General features: G+C 44.7%; 1 protein-coding gene across 1 annotated transcript in view; it reads left to right on the forward strand.

Annotated features, from left to right (window-relative positions):
- Positions 1-24,662, forward strand: part of LOC124555288 (probable E3 ubiquitin-protein ligase makorin-1) — a 114,567-nt gene that overhangs the window by 54,901 nt on the left and 35,004 nt on the right. Inside the window, exon 6 of the mRNA XM_047129161.1 lies at positions 11,892-12,002. Coding sequence (XP_046985117.1) covers positions 11,892-12,002 — 111 coding nt within the window. The remainder of the gene's footprint in view (positions 1-11,891; positions 12,003-24,662) is intronic.

Raw genomic sequence — 24,662 nt, forward strand, 5'->3', positions numbered from 1 at the left:
CATTGTTTTTTTTTTTCCATTTTGAAGTGATGAACCCATGTTTCCTAGCATGTGACGAAGTTCGACAAAAAATAAAGTTCAGCCATAGGTAGTACGTCATAAGGGAAATGACAGTTTTCATTGACATTTTGTTTCGCCCATTCTGCAGTCTAACCAGACAGTTTTCTATCCTGTGTGGTGTGCATAGAAACAGTTCATCACTTGCTCTGATGAATACAGTGAACCACAGGGAAACGAATGCACGTTCGTATAAGTCTTCTTTGGACTGTGTCCATGAAATGCACAAAGCACTAACTGGTGTGGGATGTAACAGTTCAAATAAGTAACCACTTGAGAGATGGGAAATAAACTAAGTCAACTTGGCTGCTCTGGCACAATATGAAACACAGCACTCTGCATGGAACACGATTCCATTACAAATGGCATTTTGAAGGCTACGTGTAGTCTGCCACCTATTGGAACTTCATGAAACTAAAGGGGCTGAAGCAGAAATATTCCATGGGTCTGCAATATTTCAACCTAAATTGGCTGAGAAAAGAGTGATGCCTTAGTTATTGAACACCTATCATATAAAGTTATTGAGTCTTACCCAAACAAACAATTGGGTGTACAGCTTCAATTTCTGTATTGGTGGATGTGATTTTCTTGTCTACTGCAACAGGTACACCACCTCTTTTGCATGCATCTAGCCTTTCAATAAACACTTAAATTTTCCCCCAATTTTACATTTCAACCCGCTTTCTGTATGATATTATGTAAGCTTCACTGTTTTTCAGGAGCACTTGAAATTCTGGCTTTCCATTAAACTCCGGGATGTCCTACAGCTATCGTTATCTGGACTGGTTGGAGAGTCAAGTAATCTAAAAAGTCCTTTGGTGTGCCACACAAACAGCTACCTGGGCAGCACCCTCTGATGGGTGATGCACACTTCACCCATTTAGGGGCCCTACAGTTTTCAACCCTATGGTGCAAGTCCAGGATTTTCCAGCCGAGCGTGTCATAGAACCCTTGAAGTCTCTGGTATGGTCCTTCCACTCGACTCAGAATCGGGGGACCACAATCAGTTCTGGGGATAATGCTGCAAACTGAGCGCTTCATTGAAACTCCGTGTGCAAGGCTGGTCTCATCACCTTTCTCTGCCAGTTGCAGAAATGCCCCTAGGGGGCTTGCTGCTCTTTGGCAGGTATGTGCATGGCTACCATGGGGCTCCAGCCTTTGCAGCATCTATTCCCTTCCATGCTGCATGCCTATCCTCTTGCAATTATTTTTCCCCTCCCTTGGGGAACATGACTGGAATGTTGTTGGAAATGTGTTTTGCATATTCAGTAGCCGATATCAGAAGTCTCTCTACTGTATTTTGTTCCTACTTTCTTTTTTTGTTCCCCTTCTCCTATCCTTCCTCTGCTTCAGTGTTTGAGGCTCCTCTTTTGCTCCTTCATCCCTGTGCACTCACGAAGACCGGACCATGCATCTGACGCGTAACAGGTGACTGGGTAATGCGTAATTCCCAGCCCCGGGTTGACGGGTAGGGATCCCACATACCCTTTGGTAAAGACCAGGTCCAGGGAGGGGTGATTGCATGAGCTGCTACCTTTCTAAATTGCTGATGGGTCCCTCTGTCAGGTGTTCGGGAGGTGTGACGTGAAGTCTAAGGCAGGTGTGCCCTCTTCTGAGGGGGATGGTCCCAGTTGGAAGGAGCACGCCAGCAGAGGTGCTGGCAATCGTGGGGGATTTTCTCGCAGTGAGCCAATCATCACCTCAGTCTACATCTAGTAAATGTAAACTGAATGAGGCTGAAGATTCAAAGACCCTCCCAGCTGTGCCACTGTTCCTCATGGTTTCACGTACTGAAGATAGTCAGTCCTTTGCAATGGTGAGTCCATTTCTTACTCAAAAAGGTGTTGATGCGATTGCAAGCCAGGCCCATCGAACACCGAATTTTTCCCACGGTGCTATTTACTCTGGGCTGCTCGATCGTCTGACCAAGGCAGAAATCCAAATGTACCTCACTGATCAGTGTGTCATTGCAGACCATCAGGTGATGAAAAAAGTAGATGCATCCTTAATGCCCACGCACCTTTGATTCAGCGGTGCTTCTGTTCAAGATAAAAGCAGGCTATGAAGTTACCACAGTATGACTGTACAATCCGAACATGATGTGCTGCTACCAGTGTCATTGTTACAATCACACTCGAGAATCCTGTAGACGTCAGGCCAAATGTGTAACGTGTGGTAGGGATGTTCGCTAGGGCAATTGTCTGCCACCTCCCTGCTGCATCAACTGCAGTGGCGACCGTGCTCCCTCCTCCCACGATTTTCCCATGTATCTCGATGAGCGGGCTGTTCAAGAGATTTGGGTAAAGGAAAAAGTGCCTTACACTGGCACTCGCAAGTAGTTGGCTACTCGGAAACCCTGCATTCTTCCATCTGGCACCTACAGTACTGTTCTTGCCATGTCCCACTCCATGAAGGACATTGCCAACTATGGTTGTTAAATTGTCTTGTCATGGCAGCAGCCCCGTCCCCTCATCCAGTTGTGCATAAATCACCAAATATTCACCCCCTGGGGTGAAGTCACCTGTTACACAGCTGGCAGGCCAGAAAGGATAGAAGGAATACTCCTGCGAACACTTCTTACATCCATCCTGCCAGAAAACATTTGTGTCTGCCTCTGCCAAGCGGAAAGGCTCCATGAAGTGCAAACTTGGTGATCCCTTCTGACAGTGTCGCCAAGTGATACCCTCACTTGACTGAACTTAGTGTCTCTGATGCCCACCACCAAACGCTTTTCTGCTCTGGACTCAGCAGACTGACAGAAGGAGAATGCCGAAGTCTCAGTAGACCTCGTGGAGCAGGATCCTCATGCCTCTGTGCCGTGTAGCAGTGAGTCTTCAGAGCTGGCACTCGGCAGCTGCCGAGGTGAAACTCCTTCATTTTTCTCCTCTTTGTGACTCTCCTCCAGTGGAACATTCACGGCCTTTGATCCGACAAAGAAGACTTATGGCTGCTCTTAGAATTGCAGCATCAGCTTGTACACTGCCTCCAGGAAACAAAATTGCATCCTCATGACTGCTTTCAGCTCTCACGTTTCTTCCCTTTCTTGTTTGACCTTCCCAAGTTTCCAGTGTGACAGTAGCAGAGGGTGTCATAGTGGACCCTATTGCTATCTCAAACACCTTGGGCCGCCATTTTGCAGAGATTTCTTGCTCCTCCCACTATCACCCTGCCTTTGTCCATTGGAAATGAGCAGAGGAGGCTCTTCTCAGAGTACTGAGTACTACAATGTTGCCTTTACTATGATTGGGCTAGATCGTGCTCTCGCTACATCCTGATCCTTGGCCCCAGGGCCAGACAATGTTCACATTCAGATGTTGGATCACCTTTCTCTAGTGGGCAAGCACTTTCTCGTTCGTGGATACAACCACATCTGGGCAGAGGCATATTTCCCAGAGACTGGTGTGAAGTCACTGTCATACCTGTACTTAAGTCCAGTAGCGACAAACATCTTCCTTCCAGCTACTGCTGCATTTCTGTCACCAGCTGTGCTGCAAGGTGATGGAACATATGATTCATGCCCAGCTGGTATGGTGGCTCGATTCTCACAATTTACTAACCTCTGCACAGTGTGGATCTCGAGTGGGCGGGTCTGCAATTGAGCATCTCCTCATTTTGTCCACCCTTGTCATGAATGGTTTTCTGTGGAAATCCCAGACTGAGGCCATGTTTTTTGATTTGTAGAAAGCCTAAGACATTTGCTGGAGGGGTGGTATCGTTCACACTCTCCACACGTGTGGCTTCCATGGTCACATGCCCCATTTCCTTCAGTAAATTTTAAAAGACTGAGTTTTCAAGGTATCACCATTAACCTTATAATGGCCTGTCTCCCACCGGGCATCTCAGGCTCCCTTTTCGTTTGCCATCTATTGCAATTTTCCATGGACCTGTCTCATTGAACAACGTCTTCAGCGATGTCTCAATCATCCTTACTCGTGGAGCATCGACAATGGCTTACGTTTTTCCACTGAAATAACCTTTTGTATGCATTTCTGGCAACCTGCTGCATGCAGTCGGTCAGTATTCTGTGTGTCCTCAGTGGTACTTCCTGGGGAGCAAATCGAACCACTCTCCACAGTTTGTACCGGTCCCTTATCTGTTCGAAACCAGACTAAGGGTGTTTTGTTTATGCATCTGCAAGTCTATCCCCTGCCTCCCCACCATGCTGTATCCACCATCATGGTATCTGTTTGTCCACTGGTGCCTTTTACACTAGTCCAGTTGAGAGCATGTATGCAGAAGCTGCCAAACTACTGCAATGATTTCTTCTCAGCAGATGTGTGTGCCATTTGTCTGCCATGCATGGCCACCCATCCTAAGCCTCCTTCTTAAATGACTCCTTCGATCGCCACTTCTGTTATCTCCTGCAGTTTGCTTTTAGCACTTGTCTGACAGCTTAACTTCACACTGCCTGCAACATTCCTGGTGGATGTGAACCCTTCACCACCTTGGATTCGTGCAGCGGCTCGTGTTCACCTTGGCCTTCATTCGCTTCCTAAGGACACTATTCCAGCTTCGTTCTATCACCTTCAGTGTCATGAGCTTCGCACAGAACATCGCGATAGTACCTTTGTGTATGCAGATGGCTCTTGGACTGACTGTGGTGTCGGGTGTTTCTTCGTCATTGGCACTGTCATATCAGCTTCCAGAATACTGCACAGTATTCGCAGCAGAGCTCTTCACCGTGTATCAGGCCACGGAGTACATCTGGCGACATGGTCTTTTCAACTGCGTCATCTGCTAATATTCTCTCTGTGCACTTCAAAGCATATGTGTGCTTTACACCATCCATCCCTTAGTGCAGTAGGTCCAGGAAAGCTGTCATGTGCTCACTCTTGATGGAGCCATTGTGATGTTTATGTGGGTTCCTGGTCATTTCAGTTGTACAGGAAACAAGGCCATTACATTGTTGCCAATGCTGCAATCCTCGTACCTCAGTCCACTAGTTACTATATTCCCTGCGATGTTGGTGTTGCTGTGTGTCAGCAGGTGGTGTCGCTTTGGCATCACCACTGGTCCCTTCATGGTAACAAGCTCCGGGTTATTAAGCCTCTCCCAGCAGCTTGGATGACAACCTCTTGGCTCTCTCACCATGAGGAGATCACTGTAGCTATGTTGCGTATTGGGCACTGTGTTTTTAGTCGTTGCCATTTATTAAGTGGTGTTCCCCCACCACTTTGTGCTCATTCCTCTCAACTTTCGATGGTCTGTTATTTCCTGACAGAATGCCTCCCTTTTTTTTTTTACCACTTACGTTCTCATTTGTGTTTGCTGTCTGAGTTACCGACTGGTTTAGCTAAGATCAACAACATTTTACTTTTTATCTGTCGTAGCAATATGGCAAAGGACATTTAATCTTTAGTTCAGGACAGCTGTTTCTCTGTGGCATGTTTTATAGATCTTTGTCCACGTACCTGTTTTTAACTGTCTTCTCTTCCGTCGATTGGGATTAACATGTAGTCGTTATTAACTCCTGTCTTTGTCTTCGTGTTCTGCAGTTCTGACATGGATGTGTATGACCCTAGTTGTTTTTTCACCCTAAAACAAAACACACACACTCACACACACTCACACACACACACACACACACACACACACACACACACACACACACACACACACACACACAAACAGTTACAGAAATGATCTCCTTGGAGCCCAGATGACGAGCATTGCTTGTTCCAACGTGCGCTGCAGCCTCCAGTGGGTTGCAACCTGTTCTCTCAGTGGCTGCCCAAATAGCCCATTCACCATGCTGAATGAGGCCCCTAGGCATACACACTGAGTGCACCTGGTGTTTCTTCCTTTTCTTGGTGCCATTTCCATAAGGTGTACCCTTATGTGCCTTACATTATTTAATTGACCCCTATTCTTTTGTGTCTGCCGCCTTTCGCCATGGGACAAAGCAGGTTTCTCCAAGTTGCCCCACTGAAATGTAAAATTGGAAACGAAGATGACATCATCCTCTCTGTTCAGCACGTGGGATACCATGGTCCATTCTATGCAGAATGCAGTAACAGTTGAATTTGAAGCACATTTTAAATACATTGTTCAGTTAGTCTGGGGTCTGCCAGGTTCGTTAATTGTCTTCGTAAATGATAACCTATGATTTTTAGCCAGGGTTTCTGTCAGAGATGTTACTAGATCAATTACCAGTTGTAAAATTACATACTGTGTTGTTAATTGGTAAAATAAGTTGTTCTACATCAGCAATTTCATTGCTTACCTGGTAAAGTCCTTCCAGATGTTTGCCTTCGTATATTTGTAAACTACTGGTATGAAACATTTTACTATCAATTAAAGAAAATGTTGTTATCTCATACTTAACTGATTGGAAGGACTGTGTTGTTTAAAGTTGCACCCACAACAGAAATCTTCCAGTTTGTCATTGATTTAAAATGTGCACCAAATGAGTTACGTGTTTTACAGCTAGTTACAGAACAGTCAAGAATCCCTAATTGTTTCAAGGTGATCAGCTTCCTTCCTTAAAGACCTTGTTTCTTTGTCACCAAATCCTAAAACATTTCAGAAGTAAGATTATTTTGATTTAGGGTCCATTCCCCTCAGTCAGACTATAAAATAAACAATTTTTACAATTTCGTTAGAAAAACTAATAAAGCAATCAGAATTGATCTTTTTGCACATTATTTATTGGTACATTAAGCCTTCCATCTGAGATGAGATGTGTCCATGATGAAAGTCCTGCAGTCTGCAAATCTTACCTAAAATAAAAAAAAAAAGGTTCTTAATCTATAGAATATTTCACATGGAGTAATAGCACAGTTTGTTGAAATTTGAGAAAATAAAATTCGGATGTTTGAAACACATGTAGATCTGGCATACATTTTTTGTTCAAGGTTTTTTGTGATTACCAATGAACATAAAATAAAAAAAATGCCTGTTAATCCTTACGGGACTGTCAGAGGAGGAAGTTAGCCAAATTTCAGAAAGATACCTTTATTAATGTGTCTGCAGTTCATTCAGTCAGCTTGAGATACAGTTTTTCAAGTTAACGCAGTGGATTGGGGCCTCACTAATAAAAACATCTTTCTGAAGTATGGCTGAATTACTCCTCACAAATGTCTGCAAGGAGTAATAGGCTGATTTTCTTAGTTTGACTTATTTATAGGTTATTGCAAAAAAATGACAAATACCATATATGAAAACTAAATTTTTGTTTCAAATGTCAACTTTTTCAAATTTTGAAGAACTGTATTATTACTCCATGTGCAATATCCCGTATATTAAGAACATGGTGCTTTTTTATTTCAGATGAAATTTAAACACTGCAGGACTTGAGTCATGGGTGCATCTCATTTTGGATAGAGAAATGTTAACTCCATGGGTTGAAGGGGGTGGGGGGCTGTGGGAGAGGGAGAGACTTAATGATGACCGAATTCCTTGAAAATTCAGAAAATGTTGTCAAAGAATCACTAAATAGTACAGAAAGATTTATGTTGATTGTGTCATAGGTTTTTCAAAAAAATAAATGGTAAAAAGAGCTAATTTCATAGGCAAAGTGAAGGGAACGGACTCTTAATCCCATAATTACTCAGAATGTTCATTACAAAGCAATGTGAATCCCTCATATTGTTGACATTCATTCGCCCTGCTTTATACATTCCAGGCAGATAAAATGCTGTAACAAAATTTTGATCTTAGTTAAATCAGTTGGCTTTTCATCTCGCGCACGACTGAAGTTTACATTGGCTGTGTCAGTTTATTGCTTTGTGTAAGACACTATTATTCGTCATTTTTCTGTCTTCCGGGTAGATCCAGATATCAGAAATTTTGCTGTTGTATACTCTCCACTACACATTTGTCTGGTTCTTTTTTTTGTGAAGTATAGCATGATTTTTTTTCTGTAATACACATTCTAATATTTTACTCTTCTTCCTCATCACAACAATGTAAGTTTCTTCATTCTCATCACTGTCTTCAGAAAGTGAACTGTGTTCCAGGTTACCCCCTGCTGTAAAAGTAAGAGAATTCTCCTCCCTCTCCTCAGTCATGGCCAAAGCATCTCTTGTCACAATCTCCATTATTACACCCATCTTCTTTGTCAGCAAGTTAATAAACCAATAGGAGTGTCTGAATTTCCTGAACAGCCCCTTATGTGTATAGATGGCATATTTTCCTCACTGCCATCCTTCAGAAACAAATTTGGCAAAATCCAAGAACAAGCCTTATGTTTTCCACAGTAGTATATGTGTGTCTGAAGTTAAGGGAAAATGAGTATGTGGAGACTGTACATAGTAAACAAAAATAGTTGCAGAAATTTCTAGGTACATGGAGGGTTCTTGCAACAATTTATTTACTTATTTCTAGATTATGTAGTAACCTGAAAGACGCATGAAATAAAATGCTAATGGGTAGTTAGACAAGATTTATTTGTGCTCTCTCTCTCTCTCGTAGATACAGTTTGTCTTTCACACCCATAATAATGTACCATTCACAATAGCAGCAGTACCGAGACACATACTCCAACACAGGAAGGTTGAAGGAGTGGGGTAAGTTGAGAGACCCATGCCGCTCCCTTCCTTTCTGAGAAAATAAATGAATGACTTCTCATCTGTTGGAACACATTGAGTAATGAGGGTTAAGCCATTTGCATGAGAGGGTATAATAGTGCCACAATCTCCAGATAACACCTATAACATCTGGTGTTCCCCATTGCTTCATACACTGAAAGTTCAGCCAGAAGCTTGTTAATGCTGATTATTACTGCTGTTCTAGCTGTAGAACAGTAACAAAGTCTCCTTGCATCCCCTAGATATCTTTCATCAAATACTAAATTGAACATTATGAAGACAAAGAAATCTGAATACCGTATTTACTCGAATCTAAGCCGCACTCGAATCTAAGCCGCACCTGAAAAATGAGACTCGAAATAAAGGGAAAAAAAAATTCCTGAATCTAAGCCGGACCTGAAATTTGAGACTCGAGATTCAAGGGGAGAAAAAAGTTTTAGGCCGCACCTCCAAATCAAAACAAAGTTGGTCTATTGTAATAGGAGATACAATTTAGGTCGAATGAATGACGATACAGCTACAGTAGTTTGGTTCGAGTCGTAAGCTTAGCAGTTAAGCTTTACCAGGTAGCCATTGTTAAGCATCAGGCGCTCCGTCCGTATTTATACGGGTATCTTTCCTTTTTCACGTGCTTCGTCTGTTTTGAATCGATTGCTTATTTTGCTTTGATCTGATAAGTGCCATTTTCTTTGTTATAGGTGTTTACGTCACTCTAAGCTGAAAATGCATTATTGTACTGTGTCATGCATTGGTTGTCGCATTCTGATAGTGCGTGTTTACGGCCTGTCGCCGCTCGCGGCATTGCTTGCTTTTGTGCGCTGCGCACTACCGTCGCTTACAATTAAAAAAGAGGAATTGTCTCATTAGCGAAACAATGGCAGGAGACTGCTATTTGTTGTTACTTACACTGCTGCTTTCTTTGATAATGATCAACAAGAACCAAATAATAAACTGCATATGATAGAACATGTTCTGAATGAGAGTTAGGTGAAAATTTTTCTTCGTTTGAAAATCTTTGCGGCTGCTTCTTTAGTACATCAAATTCTGCACAGAAATTAGTCATCATAGATTTAAAAATCTAGTCAGTTTCCGTGCTTCATTTCTGTCTGTACCACTATTAGGCATAAGAATAATACGAATATAAACATGACACGATACGTACATTCTTCCGCGTTTGCTGTTGTCTCACTCTAGTTTCGTAGTTTATTAGGCAGACAGGATTTAAATGAGATAGCAGCAAACATGAAAGAATACGTGGCAAAATGTTTATATGCGTATTATTCTTATGGTGAAGAGAATACTGCATTTGATTCACATTTCATCAGGTTCCTATTAGCAACCATCTCTTCTCACAGGTAGGAAAAAATTCGGAACGTAGAGTTGGCCATATTGGCAAACATCCCAAACAGTCTTTCCAGTCGGATTTTCGTATTACATTGAAATTCTGCTACATTCGAAGATGAAGAATACTGAATTTGTATTTACTTCGTTGGATAATGTATGAAAATGCAGTGGTCGAAACTAGGGGCGGGAAAAAAAGCTCGTCTTCCACCTTTTTTTTTTAATTTATTTACTGACGCAGAGGTTTTGGCGCCAGTATTTATCTTTGTGCCTACAAAGCATGCCTGTGTAGCGCTACATATATTCGACGGCAGAAGTTAGTTGTGGCGGCACCTACCAACATTTTTCAGAACTTCCGCTTGCTTTGCACTCGATTCTAAGCTGCAGGCGGTTTTTTGGATCACAAAAACTGGAAAAAAGTGTGGCTTAGATTCGAATAAATACGGTATGACCTACAAACCTAAAACTGTGATTGTAATTGCTGTTAAATTTATCAGGCACTTTGCTACAAAAGGGCAATAACTTGTCAGAAGTCCATTCCTCATGTGTTGTGACTCTCTGGAACATGACACCACAATTGAAGCACAAAAGTATGAGGATACTTTGCAAAAATTGAAGAGTGCACTCAAATCCAAATGCCCAGGGATGTTGATGGACAGCATCATTCTGTTGTTTGATAATGTCCTCCCACATGTTACCAACGTTGTTTAGACTACGTTGTAGAAGTATTGGTGGGAAGTTGAGAATAATGTAATTTGTTTTCAAAATCATTCCTGTTGTGTGCTGGGTAATGTAGTTGTAGCTGTAGAAGCAACAAAGCTATTAAGTCATTCTTATTTTAAGTAAGAGCTGTTTAAAAATCTTTGTTGTATGTGGTCGTGAACATTCTCTGTCTTGCACACCGGTGCAGGAGGAATTTTTTGTGCTTAACATTATCTTGTGACTGTATTTTATTACCATAGATTTTTGCTGAAAAATGTGCTGGAAAAGAAATGGGTAACTGTGATAGTAAATTATTTCCAACTAAATACATTCTTCACATTTGGGAGCCAAAATTATGTCTGAAGTGAATTACAGGTGATTATTGTGTCATAGTATCTTCTCTAGTATTTAATGTTGGCTGTGATACTGAATCTTGGAATCCAAATATTCATAGCTAATCACTTGGCTGTATTTGGACCCAGAAAGATATCCTAGATGGGTGCAAAAGTAGTGCCTTTTGTAAAATTCTTTTAACTTGTCAACCAAACACTTCATGGTATATTAACAGGTTCCTAACGGCTTTGGATGACAATTTAAGTGCGAAGTAAATATACTAACTTCCACTTCTTTTACGAGATGACTAACTTGACATGAGACACACACACACACACACACACACGCACCCAATTAACAATAACTGGGATGAGCAGTCCACAATACAGAAAACTGTAGGTAATAACATAATTTTGGTTTAATTGAGGGGTTGAAATTGTAAAAGAGTGATGAAATTTATGGCTGTTTACAAACAATTTTTGTTCATTTATCTTCTAATTCACTGGTCAAATCGCAATAGGTGATGTATTCAGTTTATTTTCAAGTATTAAGGTATGAGAAACTAGCTATAAAGCATCTGAGAGACTAACACTGCATATTTCAGATTTGAAATATTGCTTTAGCAATGCCCTTTTTCTGTTCCTTGCCGAATTTAAGATATTTGTGTGTAAGTTGGTTTCTCCATTGTCAAAAATCTGAATGTATTTATATCACCATATAGTGGAGATGCTGAGTCCCAGACAGCCACAACAAAAAGACTGCAAAACAAGTAAACTTTGGCAAATGACACACACACACACACGCACACGCACACGCACGCACAGTGTCTCCATCCTGATTTTCCATTGTTTGAATGTATGTAATGATTCATAGGAACATAATTGTTCTTTAAAAAAAATCCTTGGTACAAAATAAGTTGAATTTTTTCAGATCATGTCCCATATGCCGAGTAGAGTCTCCATTTGTATGCCCTAGTTCTTTCTGGGTTGAAACTCCTGAGGAGAAAGCAGCAGTCATAACTAACTACAAAAAAGCACTGAGGTAAGATTTCTGTCATTTTTAAAAAATTAGTTTATGCAATGTAGGATTCACTTTTCAGATAGGTAAAATTAGTTTGTTTGCACTAAAACTTGCAAATTGATGTACAGCCATATGTTAAGCCAGTGTTCACAGAATAAAAAGAAAGTAACCTTTGTTCAAACTTTCGTCTATCATGAACAGGGTGATTAGTTCTGTGAGTGTTAACAAACTATCAGTTACTGTAGTGGATTGACGTCAGATAATTGCTCATTGTCTGCAGTTGTAATGAGGGAAATAACTTGCAGTAAAATTGTGTTCTGATTCTTTGTCATCTACATTTTGATCGCTAATGGTCCTGAGACCTTAAGTAATTTCTCATTACAAAGGTTGTAATGACCAGTTACAGGATGTTTGTAGGTTGAAAGCAGTGTCTGTCTGACTAGCACTTAAATTATCCCCCAGTGAATGTTTGTTGGAAACATGACATACCTGTTTATTCAGATTTCAAGAAATGTTATATTTTGTGCTAGGTGGAGTGCTAGTGCTTCTATACTCTGGTCATCATAAGAATAAACCTGACGTAAACAAACGCGATGATCGGTCAGAAGTAGTAGCACGCATACACTGATGGTGTTATCCTCTTGAAAGTGGGTCATACTTACGTATTAGGTATATTATTACTGAATTACGTTAAATGAAACTTTAAGATATTATAATATATTAACAGCCATCAACATTTTTCTTACTCGCACTTTAGCTTTGTAGTTTTTATTTCAAAAATAATGTACAGTCAAGTCTGTTTTGCTCCGATTGTCGCGCTGTTAATACACAGTATGAAAGTGGCTGAGGCTGGTTCCTGTTCCATTGTTAATCACGTGTTTGGAACACAGTTAAAAAGTGCTGAAAGATAGGTTGTTGTTAACGTTTTTCATAAATTTACAGAAACAAATTGGCTTTGAAGTTTTCAGAGTTACTGTATTTGATACAGTTGAGGCAGTTGTACACATAGGATGTGTAGCGGAATCGGCAGCATAGGACATTGATAACCCAGTGCAGTACATGGACAGCTGGTCCAAGTCTCACCGAAGTGATTTTTAAGTACCTGCATCTCATAGTTCTAAAATTCATTATTTTGTTATGAGCAATGCACTATTTCTTGTTTCTAATTACATATTGCAGACAATTCCTGTTTTCATTTCAAATATGAATTCTTTATCATCGATATTTTATGAAAGATTGTTAATATTAATAAAGGTTGCTTAAATTAAGAAAACAATTTAATTTTTTAGGGCAAAACTGAAAAACCTAATTCTTTTTATTTTGACTATGTCCATTTTTCTGTACCACAGATTTAGTGTCTCACAAACCAGAGTGGTAAGTGTGTTGGAAACATGAAAAACAATTGTTTTCACAATATTGAGCACCATAGAAATGCTGCATTTTTACATTAGTCAATGTACTAAAACAATATGAACTCAACAGAGAGAACTGATCTGCAGCCAAGTAAAGGGATTTGGCCCAAGAAATAACAAGACTTCTAAGCTGTCAGACATACTGGAACTAATGCATGCAGCATTTTCATGTCACTGCCGAACGCTGGCAGTATATAGAATGACGTGTCGTAAAATAAGAGGAGGAAATGCGGCGCCTGGGTGGTTTCGTGGATTCTGTTGTTCGACTCTCTATTAATGTAGCATATATCAGTTCCAGAAGTGAAGTATATTTCTTGGATTCGGATAAGGAAGGAGCTAAGAGATTACCAGAGAACTGACTGTAATTAATACCTCCAGTGGCTTCAGTATTAAACAGTATGGTGAAATCCCTGCAGTATGCTTTTGCATAACACACAGCTCACTCAGAAAAATTACCCTGATTTTAAGTTAGGAGTTTCCATCACTATTGTTTGTAATTAGAATACTGTGAGAACAAGAGCACTTCATGCTATTTGTCTGGTGACCTAAGAAGTGTGTGGTTCTGCAGGAGTGTCGCCGAATATTATTTCATTCTCTTTAAAAATTAAATGGCATTCAGAGTTATATTGTTTCTTTGCTCGTATCTTTTGATGTATGAACCGCAATAGCTCACATCATTAACAGTTAGTTGGACCAGCTGGCTGACAAGTGTTGTCCTAGTTTAATGCGCTGGTAAAGCTGTTGTCTTGCATTATCACTAAGTTCGTGTAACACAGCATAAAACATATCCTAAGGATCATATTTGGCTGTACTGGACACAGCTTGGCTTCCGTTACATTTGAAATGAAATCCAGTGAGATTCGAGCAAACATGGACGAACACATGATGTAATGTTTACATCAGGTTTATTCTTTTGATGAACAGAGTATAAGTAGGTGTTTTAGATAATTGTCAAATCATTAAGACTGGTAGATACAGCTTTGTTCGTATCTTCAGTGCAGTTATAACTGTAGTAAGTATAATTATTTTCAAGGATGCAGTTTGGATCAGTTCACAAATAAGATACTGAAAATTCTTAGCAGCACAGTTAACAATAAGTATTATCACCAACAGGTACTTTCAAGTGTGTGTGTGTGTGTGTGTGTGTGTGTGTGTGTGTGTGTGTGTGTACGTACGTACGTGTACGTGTACACACCCTTTCATGCCGGTGTAGTGATAGTAGTCGTGTGCTGCTGGACTACAGACTTTCCCTGCCCCCCTCCCCCCTCCCCCTCCCCCACCGGTACTTCTGTCCCTGGTTTCACACTTGCAGTTTAATCACTACAAACTTACTTTAGAATATATATATGTGTGTGTGTGTGTTCATATGTTTTTGACCTCCATTTCAAATAAAACAGTTGTTCTGGATCTTTTAAACCAGTAACGTAATTTTTTTTGTATGTTGTCAGATCAGTGACTTTGGACATATCACATGTAGGGTGGGTGCATTATTATTTAAAACGTATTTAATGTTTTTCTGTTTTCTCATGTACAATAATGTTCACTTGCATTTGGTTTACGTCACATTACAATAATTTCATCACACAGTGTTAAATTTCAAAAATTGTTTGTGTGATAAATCTTGAAATGGGGAAAGGCATACACTGTTGTACTGCATTCCTTACAACAAAACTTAGGAGCCCAACATGTCAGTACAGAACTGAAACAAGGTGGGAAATCAGTAGTGTAACAGAAGCTGAAACTACGCTTTCATATCTAATGCAGCTGCCATCTAGTGACTACTGCTAACTACAGTCTTCCGACACAGCTGATAGATGCCACGTAAGTCAAACTTCCACAGAAGTAGAGGTTAGTGAAGTGGAGGAATACAAAGAGAGGTGGAACTGCTACAGCAGTCCCCTGGCTGAGCAGCACAGTTGCTCTAGATTTCTACAGCAGTTGACTGGAGCGAAAGTGTTAAGGGTCATCTTTAGCATTGTTTTCTGTTCATCCTGGTGTGAACGTGAAGCACTTGCTGTGTGACAGAACCTTTAAAAAATGAAAAGTCTAGGTTGGAATACCAACTGATCTGGAAAGGATAGATTGCTTGCTACTCACTGTAAAGGTGACTTGTTGCATTGTAGACGGGCAGACTTCTGATTGTAGTTATTTATAGGTCTCCTGACTCTTTGACTTCAGAGCAATTCTGCTCAAGCTAGAGGGGGTTTGTGGTTCACTTAGTAGAAAGTACCAGAAATTAGTTGTAAGTGGTGACTTCAATATTAATTTTGTATGTGACTGTGCAAGAGAAAGGATGTTTTAAGATTTCTTGAATTCATAAGATGTGATGCAGGTTGTGTTTTTTCCAATGTGGGAGCAGGGGACAGGAGCACTGTCATAGACAATAGTTTTATTCATTCTTCATTACTAGTTGGGTATTCTGTTAGTAAAAGGATGAATGGTCTTTCATGCTGTGATGCACAAATTTTAACACTAAAAGGTTTTTATACTCAAACAAATGTTACATATAATTACAAACTATGTGTGTGTGTGTGTGTGTGTGTGTGTGTGTGTGTGTGTGTGTGTGTGTGTAAAGGTAAGTGATCATTTTATTTCACATAATTTGCTGTCAAATGTAAAGTTTGGTTTTAGAAATGGTTTAACAATTGAAAATGTTATATTCTATTTTCTCTGTGAGGTATTGATTGGATTAAACAAAAGACTTTGAATGCTAGCATCTATTTTGATTTAACTAAGCCATTTGATTGTGTTGATCTCACAATATTGCTCCAGAAGTTGGGCCCTTATAGAATACAGGGAATAGCTCACGATTGCTTCGCCTCGTACGTTAAGAACAGACAGCAGGAGGTCAGTCTCCACAGTACTGACAGTGGCTATGGTGAGAGGTCCTAGTGAGGCATGGTTAAATGGTGAGTGCCCCAGGGATCAGTGCTGGGCCTCCACTGTTCTTTATTTATGTAAATGATATGCCTCCTAGTATTGTATGTGATTCTAAAATATTTGCTGATGACTCCAGCTCGGTAGTAGAGTATGTTGTGTGTAACGTTGGCCCGGTTTCAAATAGTGCAGTTAAAGACATTTAAAGACATAAGTTCATGGCTTGTAGAAAATAAACCAATGCTAAATCACAGTAAGACTCAGTTTTTACAGTTTCTAATACAGAATTAACATACCATTAATGAGACTTAACAGTTCAAGTTTCTAGGTGTTCAGATGACAGTGAACTGTCATTGAAAGCCCATGTTCAGGATCTTGTACAGAGGCTTAATGCGGAAGGTAAAGACTTCTCCACAGTCAACCCTTTCATTATTCAGAAAGATGTTGACGCAATTGCAGGTCCTGTAAAGTCTTGTTCCCGATTACGAAATGGCAGCTTGTTGTTAGAAACAGTCAGTGCCCTCCAGGCACAAAAATTGCTGCGAACTTCACTGCTACACGCATTCCCTGTCTGGGTGGGTGTGCACCGCACTTTAAATTCACCCTGCGGGGTGGTTTATACACGCTCTCTCAACAGAATGTCCAACAAGGAAATTCAAAACTACCTGTATGACGAGGGCGTAATGGGTGTACATATTCATGAAAAGGGTTGACAAGGACTTGGTTCCAACCCGTACTATCTTCTTGACATTTGACAGTTCACCTTCCATCGAACATTAAAGCAGGCTATGAGATAATTTCAGTTTGCCCTTACATCCCCAACCCTACGCGTTGCTATCGGTGTCAGTGGCCCCCCTGCGGGTTCGGGGGCAAGAATAGGCCCGCGGTATTCCTGCCTGTCGTAAGAGGCGACTAAAAGGAGTCTCAAATGTTTTGGCCTTAATGTGATGGTCCCCCTTGGGGTTTGACCTCCATTTTTCAAAATTCTACAGAAGTACGAGCCTTTTGGGGAAGGACACCTTACATGGTGTACCACTGGTCCTAAGTGCACTAAGACCTTGGCACTCAGCATTGCACCGGCGTTGTCACCATACCCATTATTCCTCAAATTGGGCCTAAACGCCTGATGGGTTGTCCAAGTTACGCCCATAGTGCATCTCCATCTGCACCAGCGATCATGATGGACTTTCCATGGCACCAGAAATCCAGCACGGTAGCCAGCCCGTTGTGGTGGGGTCGTCATGTACCCTCTAGGTTGTAGCCCCCTGACAACACAGGGATCGTACTGCCGATACCTGAGCTGCACCCTCCCCACGTTGGCCAAGGAGTAGATGCCCGTCTCCTTGGGGCATCAGGACTCCCGGCAATGGTCATCCTGCCAGGTGGCCCTTGCTGCGGCTGGGTGGCGCCCGTGGGGAGAGCCCCTGGTCGGAGTGGGTGGTATCGGGGCGGACGTTTCGCACATGAAACGTCAACACGTATCAGGTCGCTCTGCGGCCGAGTCTTCCAAAAGAAAAGGTACCGTTTCTAGTTCTGGTTCTCCTGCCCTTTCCCCCTTGGCCACTCCATGGGAGGAGGGACAGGCCCGCCGGCTTGGGGCGAAGTACTTCCCCCGCTATTTGGTCTGTTCTCGAACAGATGGGGGGACGTTCGCCACCTCCAAGCCCATGTTTTTTGTTCAACACATTGAGGACGTCTTCGGGGAAATCGAGGCTCTCAGCAAGATGCGATCAGGGTCCGTTCTTATCAAGACCACCTCTGCCACACAATCGGCGGCACTCCAGGCGTGCGACCGCCTAGGGGACATCCCAGTCTCCATTGTCCCACATCTGGCACTAAATAGGACGCAGGGGGTCATTTTTCATCGTGACCTCCTGCTACAATCTGATGAGGAGCTCAGGGCCAACCTGGAGCGCCGCGGCGTGCATTTCGTCCGGCGAGTCCAGCGCGGCCCCAAAGACCGTCGCATCGACACCGGGGCCTTTATCCTCGCCTTCGAGGGGGACGTTCTCCCGGAGAAGGTAAAGGTGATGTGCTACCGGTGCGACGTGCGACCTTACGTCCCGCCTCCTATGCGCTGTTTTAGGTGTTTACGCTTTGGGCACATGTCGTCCCGGTGTGAGGCTGAGCCCCTTTGTGGCGACTGTGGACGTCCTCTTCGTGAGGAACATACTTGCACCCCACCACCTCGGTGCCCTAATTGTCCCGGCGTCCACTCGCCTAGGTCCCCAGACTGCCCCGCCTATCAGAAGCAGAAAAAGATACAAGAAATCAAAACTTTGGATCGGCTCTCTTATTCTGAGGCCAGGAAGAAGTATGACCGCCTTCATCCCGTGTCACTGGCCACTTCGTTTGCCTCAGTTGTGTCCACTCCTTCCGCTGTATCCTCACCTCTATCCTGTCCCCCCTCCGCCTCCTCTGCCCGTCAGGGGGCTCTGCCTCCGCCTCCCAAATCCCTCCCTTCCAACTCCTCCTCCCCCGCGGCCCCCACCCCCCCTGCCCCAGGGGCCACCCTTCCTCCTCCTCCTCCCCCCCCCACGCCACCTGAGAAGCGATCCTCTTCTCAGGCGTCCATCAGGGAAACGTTCCGGACCCCAGCTTCCGAGGTCCGGCGTTCCAAAACGGACCCCGCCCGTGAGGACCTTCTTCGGGTCCAGCCCACCATCCCTGTGCCTCCTCGGCCTTCCAAGAAGGCCTCCAAGAAGAAATCTCTATCCCCCTCTCCACCCCGGCGCGTTTCATCTGACGCTTCATCCGTGAGTCGCTGCTCCCGGCCGTCCTCAGTTTCGCCGGGACGCTCTCCTGCCAGGCGTTCCGCCGGCCTTTTGTCGGCAAATGATGCGGCCCCTCCTACACAATCAGGGACAGCGGCCGCAGCTGGCGACGAGTCGATGGAACCGGATCCGCCTGCCGTCAGTTGTAGCGTTGTTGCCTCGCAACCTGGCCCTCCGCGGCCATCGAGGTGACCAGCTCTTCCCCGTCTCGTTCCCCCAACTTTTTGACTAGCAATGGCGTTGTTTCATTGGAACATAAGAGGTATTCGATCTAATCGGGAGGAATTACAACTGCTCCTCCGCCTGCACTGTCCGCTCGTCCTTGGTCTCCAGGAAACCAAGTTGCGCCCGACTGACCGTATTGCCTTTTCCCCCTATACCTCGGAGCGGTATGACCTCGCCCCTGTGGACGGTATCCCAGCTCATGGTGGGGTCATGTTGCTCGTTCGGGACGATGTCTATTACCATCCCATCCCATTGACCACCCCACTCCAAGCAATAGCTATCCGCATTACTCTTTCTGCTTTTACTTTTTCAGTTTGTACCGTCTACACTCCACCGTCATCTGCTGTTAGTCGGGCTGACATGATGCACCTGATCGATCAGCTTCCCCCGCCGTTCTTATTGTTTGGCGACTTCAATGCCCATCATCCCCTTTGGGGCTCTCCTGCATCCTGTCAAAGAGGCTCACTCTTGGCGGATGTCTTCAACCATCTCAATCTTGTCTGCCTCAATACCGGCGCCCCGACTTTCCTCTCGGACTCTACTCATACCTACTCCCACTTGGACCTCTCGATCTGTTCTACCACTCTTGCCCGTCGGTTCGAGTGGTATGTCCTTTCTGACACCTATTCGAGCGACCACTTCCCCTGTGTCGTTCGTCTCCTGCACCACACCCCATCCCCACGTCCTTCGCGCTGGAACATACTGAAAGCTGACTGGGGACTTTACTCCTCCCTGGCGACCTTTCCGGACCGCGATTTTTCCAGTTGTGACAGTCAGGTCGAATACCTCACGGCTGTTATTATCAATGCTGCCGAACGTTCCATACCTCGTACTACTTCTTCTTCACGTCGCGTTTCCGTCCCCTGGTGGAACGAGGCTTGTAGGGACGCTATCCGTGCTCGACGACGTGCTTTACGCACCTTTCGCCGCCATCCTACGTTGGCGAATTGTATTGAATACAAACGACTCCGAGCGCAATGCCGTAGAGTCATCAAAGACAGCAAAAAAGCTTGCTGGGCCTCTTTCACGAGCTCCTTTACCAGTTTTACTCCCTCTTCTGTTGTTTGGGGTAGCCTGCGCCGGCTGTCGGGCATTAAGGCCCACTCCTCAGTACCTGGCCTGACCTCAGGTAATGAGGTCCTTGTTGATCCTGTGGCTGTCTCCAACGCCTTTGGCCGCTTTTTCGCGGAGGTTTCAAGCCCCGCCCATTACCATCCTGCCTTCCTTCCCAGGAAAGAGGCAGACGAGGCTCGGCGACCTTCCTTCCACTCGCTGAATCTGGAGACTTACAATGCCCCCTTTACTATGCGGGAACTCGAACGTGCGCTTGCACTGTCCCGGTCCTCTGCTCCGGGGCCAGATGCCATTCACGTTCAGATGCTGGCACACCTTTCTCCGGCGGGCAAAAGCTTCCTTCTTCGTACCTACAATCGCGTCTGGACCGAAGGTCAGGTCCCCATGCGTTGGCGTGACGCCGTTGTTGTTCCTATACCCAAACCCGGGAAGGATAGACACCTTCCTTCTAGTTACCGCCCCATTTCTCTTACAAGCTGTGTCTGTAAGGTGATGGAGCGCATGGTTAATGCTCGGTTAGTTTGGATTCTTGAATCTCGACGACTACTTACTAATGTCCAATGCGGCTTTCGTCGCCGCCGCTCCGCTGTTGACCACCTTGTGACCTTGTCGACATTCATCATGAGCAACTTTTTGCGAAGGCGCCAAACGGTGGCCGTGTTCTTCGACTTGGAGAAGGCTTATGATACCTGTTGGAGAGGAGGTATCCTCCGCACTATGCACAAGTGGGGCCTACGCGGTCGTCTGCCCCTTTTTATTGATTCCTTTTTAACGGATCGAAAGTTTAGGGTACGTGTGGGTTCCGTATTGTCCGACGTCTTCCTCCAGGAGAACGGAGTGCCTCAGGGCTCCGTCTTGAGCGTAGCCCTTTTTGCCATCGCGATCAATCCAATTATGGATTGCATTCCACCTAATGTCTGAGGCTCTCTCTTTGTCGATGACTTCGCGATCTACTGCAGTGCCCAGAGAACATGCCTCCTGGAGCGCTGCCTCCAGCGTTGTCTAGACAGCCTCTACTCATGGAGTGTGGCAAATGGCTTCCGGTTCTCTGAAGAGAAGACGGTTTGTATCAACTTTTGGCGATATAAAGCGTTCCTTCCGCCATCCTTACATCTCGGTCCCGTTGTTCTCCCATTCGTGGACACAACTAAGTTTCTAGGGCTCACGTTGGACCGGAAACTGTGTTGGTCTCCACATGTCTCTTATTTGGTGGCCCGTTGTACACGTTCCCTTAATGTCCTCAGAGTTCTTAGCGGTTCATCTTGGGGAGCGGATCGCACTGTCCTGCTTCGCTTGTATCGGTCCATAGTCCGATCGAAGCTGGATTATGGGAGCTTCGTCTACTCGTCCGCTCGGCCATCCCTCTTACGCCGGCTCAACTCCATCCACCATTGGGGGATACGTCTTGCGACCGGAGCCTTCTACACTAGTCCTGTTGAGAGTCTTTACGCTGAAGCTGCCGAGTTACCGTTGACCTACCGGCGCGACATACTGCTGTGTCGGTATGCCTGCCGGCTGTTGTCTATGCCCGAACACCCCTCTTACAAGTCCTTCTTCGCCGATTCTCTCGACCATCAGTACGGGTTATATGTGTCTGCCCTGCTGCCCCCCGGAGTCCGCTTCCGTCGCCTGCTTCGACAATTGGATTTTGCCCTCCCTACCACCTTCAGAGAGGGTGAGAGCCCGACACCACCTTGGCTCCAGGCTCCGGTTCGTATTTATCTCGACCTCAGCTCACTCCCGAAGGAGGGTACTCCGGCTGCAGTGTATTGCTCACGGTTTGTCGAACTTCGTGCTCGACTTGCTGGTCACACCTTTATTTACACCGATGGCTCCAAAACTGACGATGGTGTCGGCTGTGCCTTTGTCGTCGGGACCGCCACCTTTAAATACCGGCTCCTTGACCAATGTTCCAGCTTTACGGCCGAGCTTTTTGCTCTCCATCAGGCCATTCAGTATGCCCGCCGCCACCGCCATTCATCGTATGTCCTCTGCACTGACTCACTCAGTGCTCTTCAGAGCCTTGGGGCTCCCTATCCGGTCCATCCCTTGATTCAACGAATACAGCAGTCCCTCCATTGTTTCGCTGATAATGGCGGTTCTGTCAGCTTTCTGTGGGTCCCCGGACATGTAGGAGTGCCTGGGAATGAGGCTGCGGATGCTGCAGCCAAGGCTGCAGTCCTCCAGCCTCGGCCAGCCTCCCATTGTGTCCCGTCATCTGACGTTTGTGGGGATATATGTAAGAGGCTTGTGTCCTTGTGGTGGGATGCTTGGTCATCCCTCCAAGGAAACAAGCTCCAGGCAGTAAAACCGCTCCCAACTGCTTGGACAACTTCCTCCCGACCATCTCGGCGCGAGGAGGTCCTTCTGACCAGGTTGCGGATCGGGCATTGCCGGTTTAGCCACCGCTACCTGCTCTCTGGTGACCCAGCCCCGCAGTGCCCTTGTGGTCAGGCATTAACGGTGCGCCATGTTTTATTGTCGTGTCCCCGTTTTAGTCAATTTCGTGTTGTCCTGTCCCTGCCATCTACCTTACCGGATGTTTTAGCTGATGACGCTCGAGCAGCTGCTCGTCTTCTGCGTTTTATAACTTTAACTGGCTTGACCAAAGACATTTAACCTTTTTACTTATTTCATCTGCATCTTTGTCAGGTCCTTTTGATGTCCCCCCATCCCCTTGAGTTTTAGCAGGTTCCTTGTGCTCTAACACCAGTGACTGGGCGCTAATGACCTCAGCAGTTGAGCGCCCTTAAACCCTACAAAAAAAAAAAAAAAAAAAAAAAAAAAAAAAAAAAGGTGTCAGTGGTTTAATCATACCAGCCAGTCGAGTTCCGATCCGGCCAAATGCGTTAAGTGTGGCAAGGATGCCCATGAGGGTGCTTGTCCACCTCCATCTCCTCGTTGCATCAACTGTATGGGTGACCACACTGCTTCTTCTAGAGATTGCCCCAATTTCAAAGATGAACGGCTTATTCAGGAAATCAAAGTAAAGGAAACGGTGTCTACATTCGCTGCTTGTAAGTTATTCGCTAGTCGAAAGCCCATTGTGCCTCCAGCAGGTAAATATAGCACTGTCTTTGCATCTCCTCAGCCTACTAAGGAGGCAGCCACGCAGACTTGTGATCTCACCTATAGTACCACGGTCATCAGATCGGTCAGCGCAAAGATCGCCCGTTCAGCCTTCTCACTATCACCTGTTCACTCTACGGCTCACCATTCATCGGCTAATGCTAAATCACGAGCCCCAAAATCAGACACCCGGACTTCCAAAAAAGAGCCTACCTGCAAAGATTTTTCTATCCACCCCAACTTCACAACCATCGATTCCTCCCACATCTCAACATCGTGATTCCAAGAAGGCTCATAAGAAACCAAGTTCCTCTCCTTCTCCGCCACGGCGTGTCTCATCTACAGCGCCACCTGGTGGTAACTGCCCTCGGCTGTCTTGTGTGTCGCCAAGGCGCACTGCTGGCGGCCAATCAAACGGCCAATCGCTGGTGGCAGGAACTGCCCCCGAACAAACTATGGATCAGGATCTTCTGCCTTTAGCTGAATGCCGTTTCACGCTGTCAGCCGCTGGCTCTCAGCAGTCGTTGAGTTGACAGAAACCGTGGTGAGGTTCTTCCCTTCCATTGGAATATCCGCTGCATTAGAGCCAATCGGGATGAATTGTCGATCCTCTTATGATCCTACTCGCCGATCATCTTCTGTCTTCAGGAAACAAAGCTGCGTCCCCATGATCGCTTTGTTTTCCCTCATTTCCAGTCAGTCCGGTTTGATCTCTCCTCTGTTGATGGCACTCCAGCACATGGGGGACTCGTGATTCTTCTCCATGGTACTGTCCATTATCACCCAATCCCCTTAATCAGTTCCTTCCAAGCTGTTGCTGTCCGACTTTCCTTTTCTGGATACACCTTCTCTTTTTTTACTGTATACATTCCATCGTTCACACCGATGGCGAGAGCAGATTTTTTTTTTATTATTTTTTTTTTTATCTCCTTGGTCAGCTCCCGCCCCCCCCCCCCCCCCCCTATTCGCTGATTGGGGACTTCAATGCCCACCACCCGCTTTGGGGATCTCCGTGTCCTTGTCCGCGAGGCTCCCTATTGATTGACGTCTTCCACCAAGCGGATCTTGTTTGTTTCAACTCTGGGGAACCTACATTTTTGTCTGCCTCCACGACAAATTTCTCTCATTTGGACCTTACGGTCAGTACTGTTCAGCTAGCTCGACGCTTTGAATGATTCGCTCTTGCTGATACACACTCAGGTGACCATCTTCCGTGTGTCCTTCGATTGCAGCCACAACTGCCATCTGTG

The sequence above is a fragment of the Schistocerca americana genome, chromosome X (genome assembly GCF_021461395.2).
Source record: "Schistocerca americana isolate TAMUIC-IGC-003095 chromosome X, iqSchAmer2.1, whole genome shotgun sequence".
Lineage (NCBI taxonomy): Eukaryota > Metazoa > Arthropoda > Insecta > Orthoptera > Acrididae > Schistocerca > Schistocerca americana.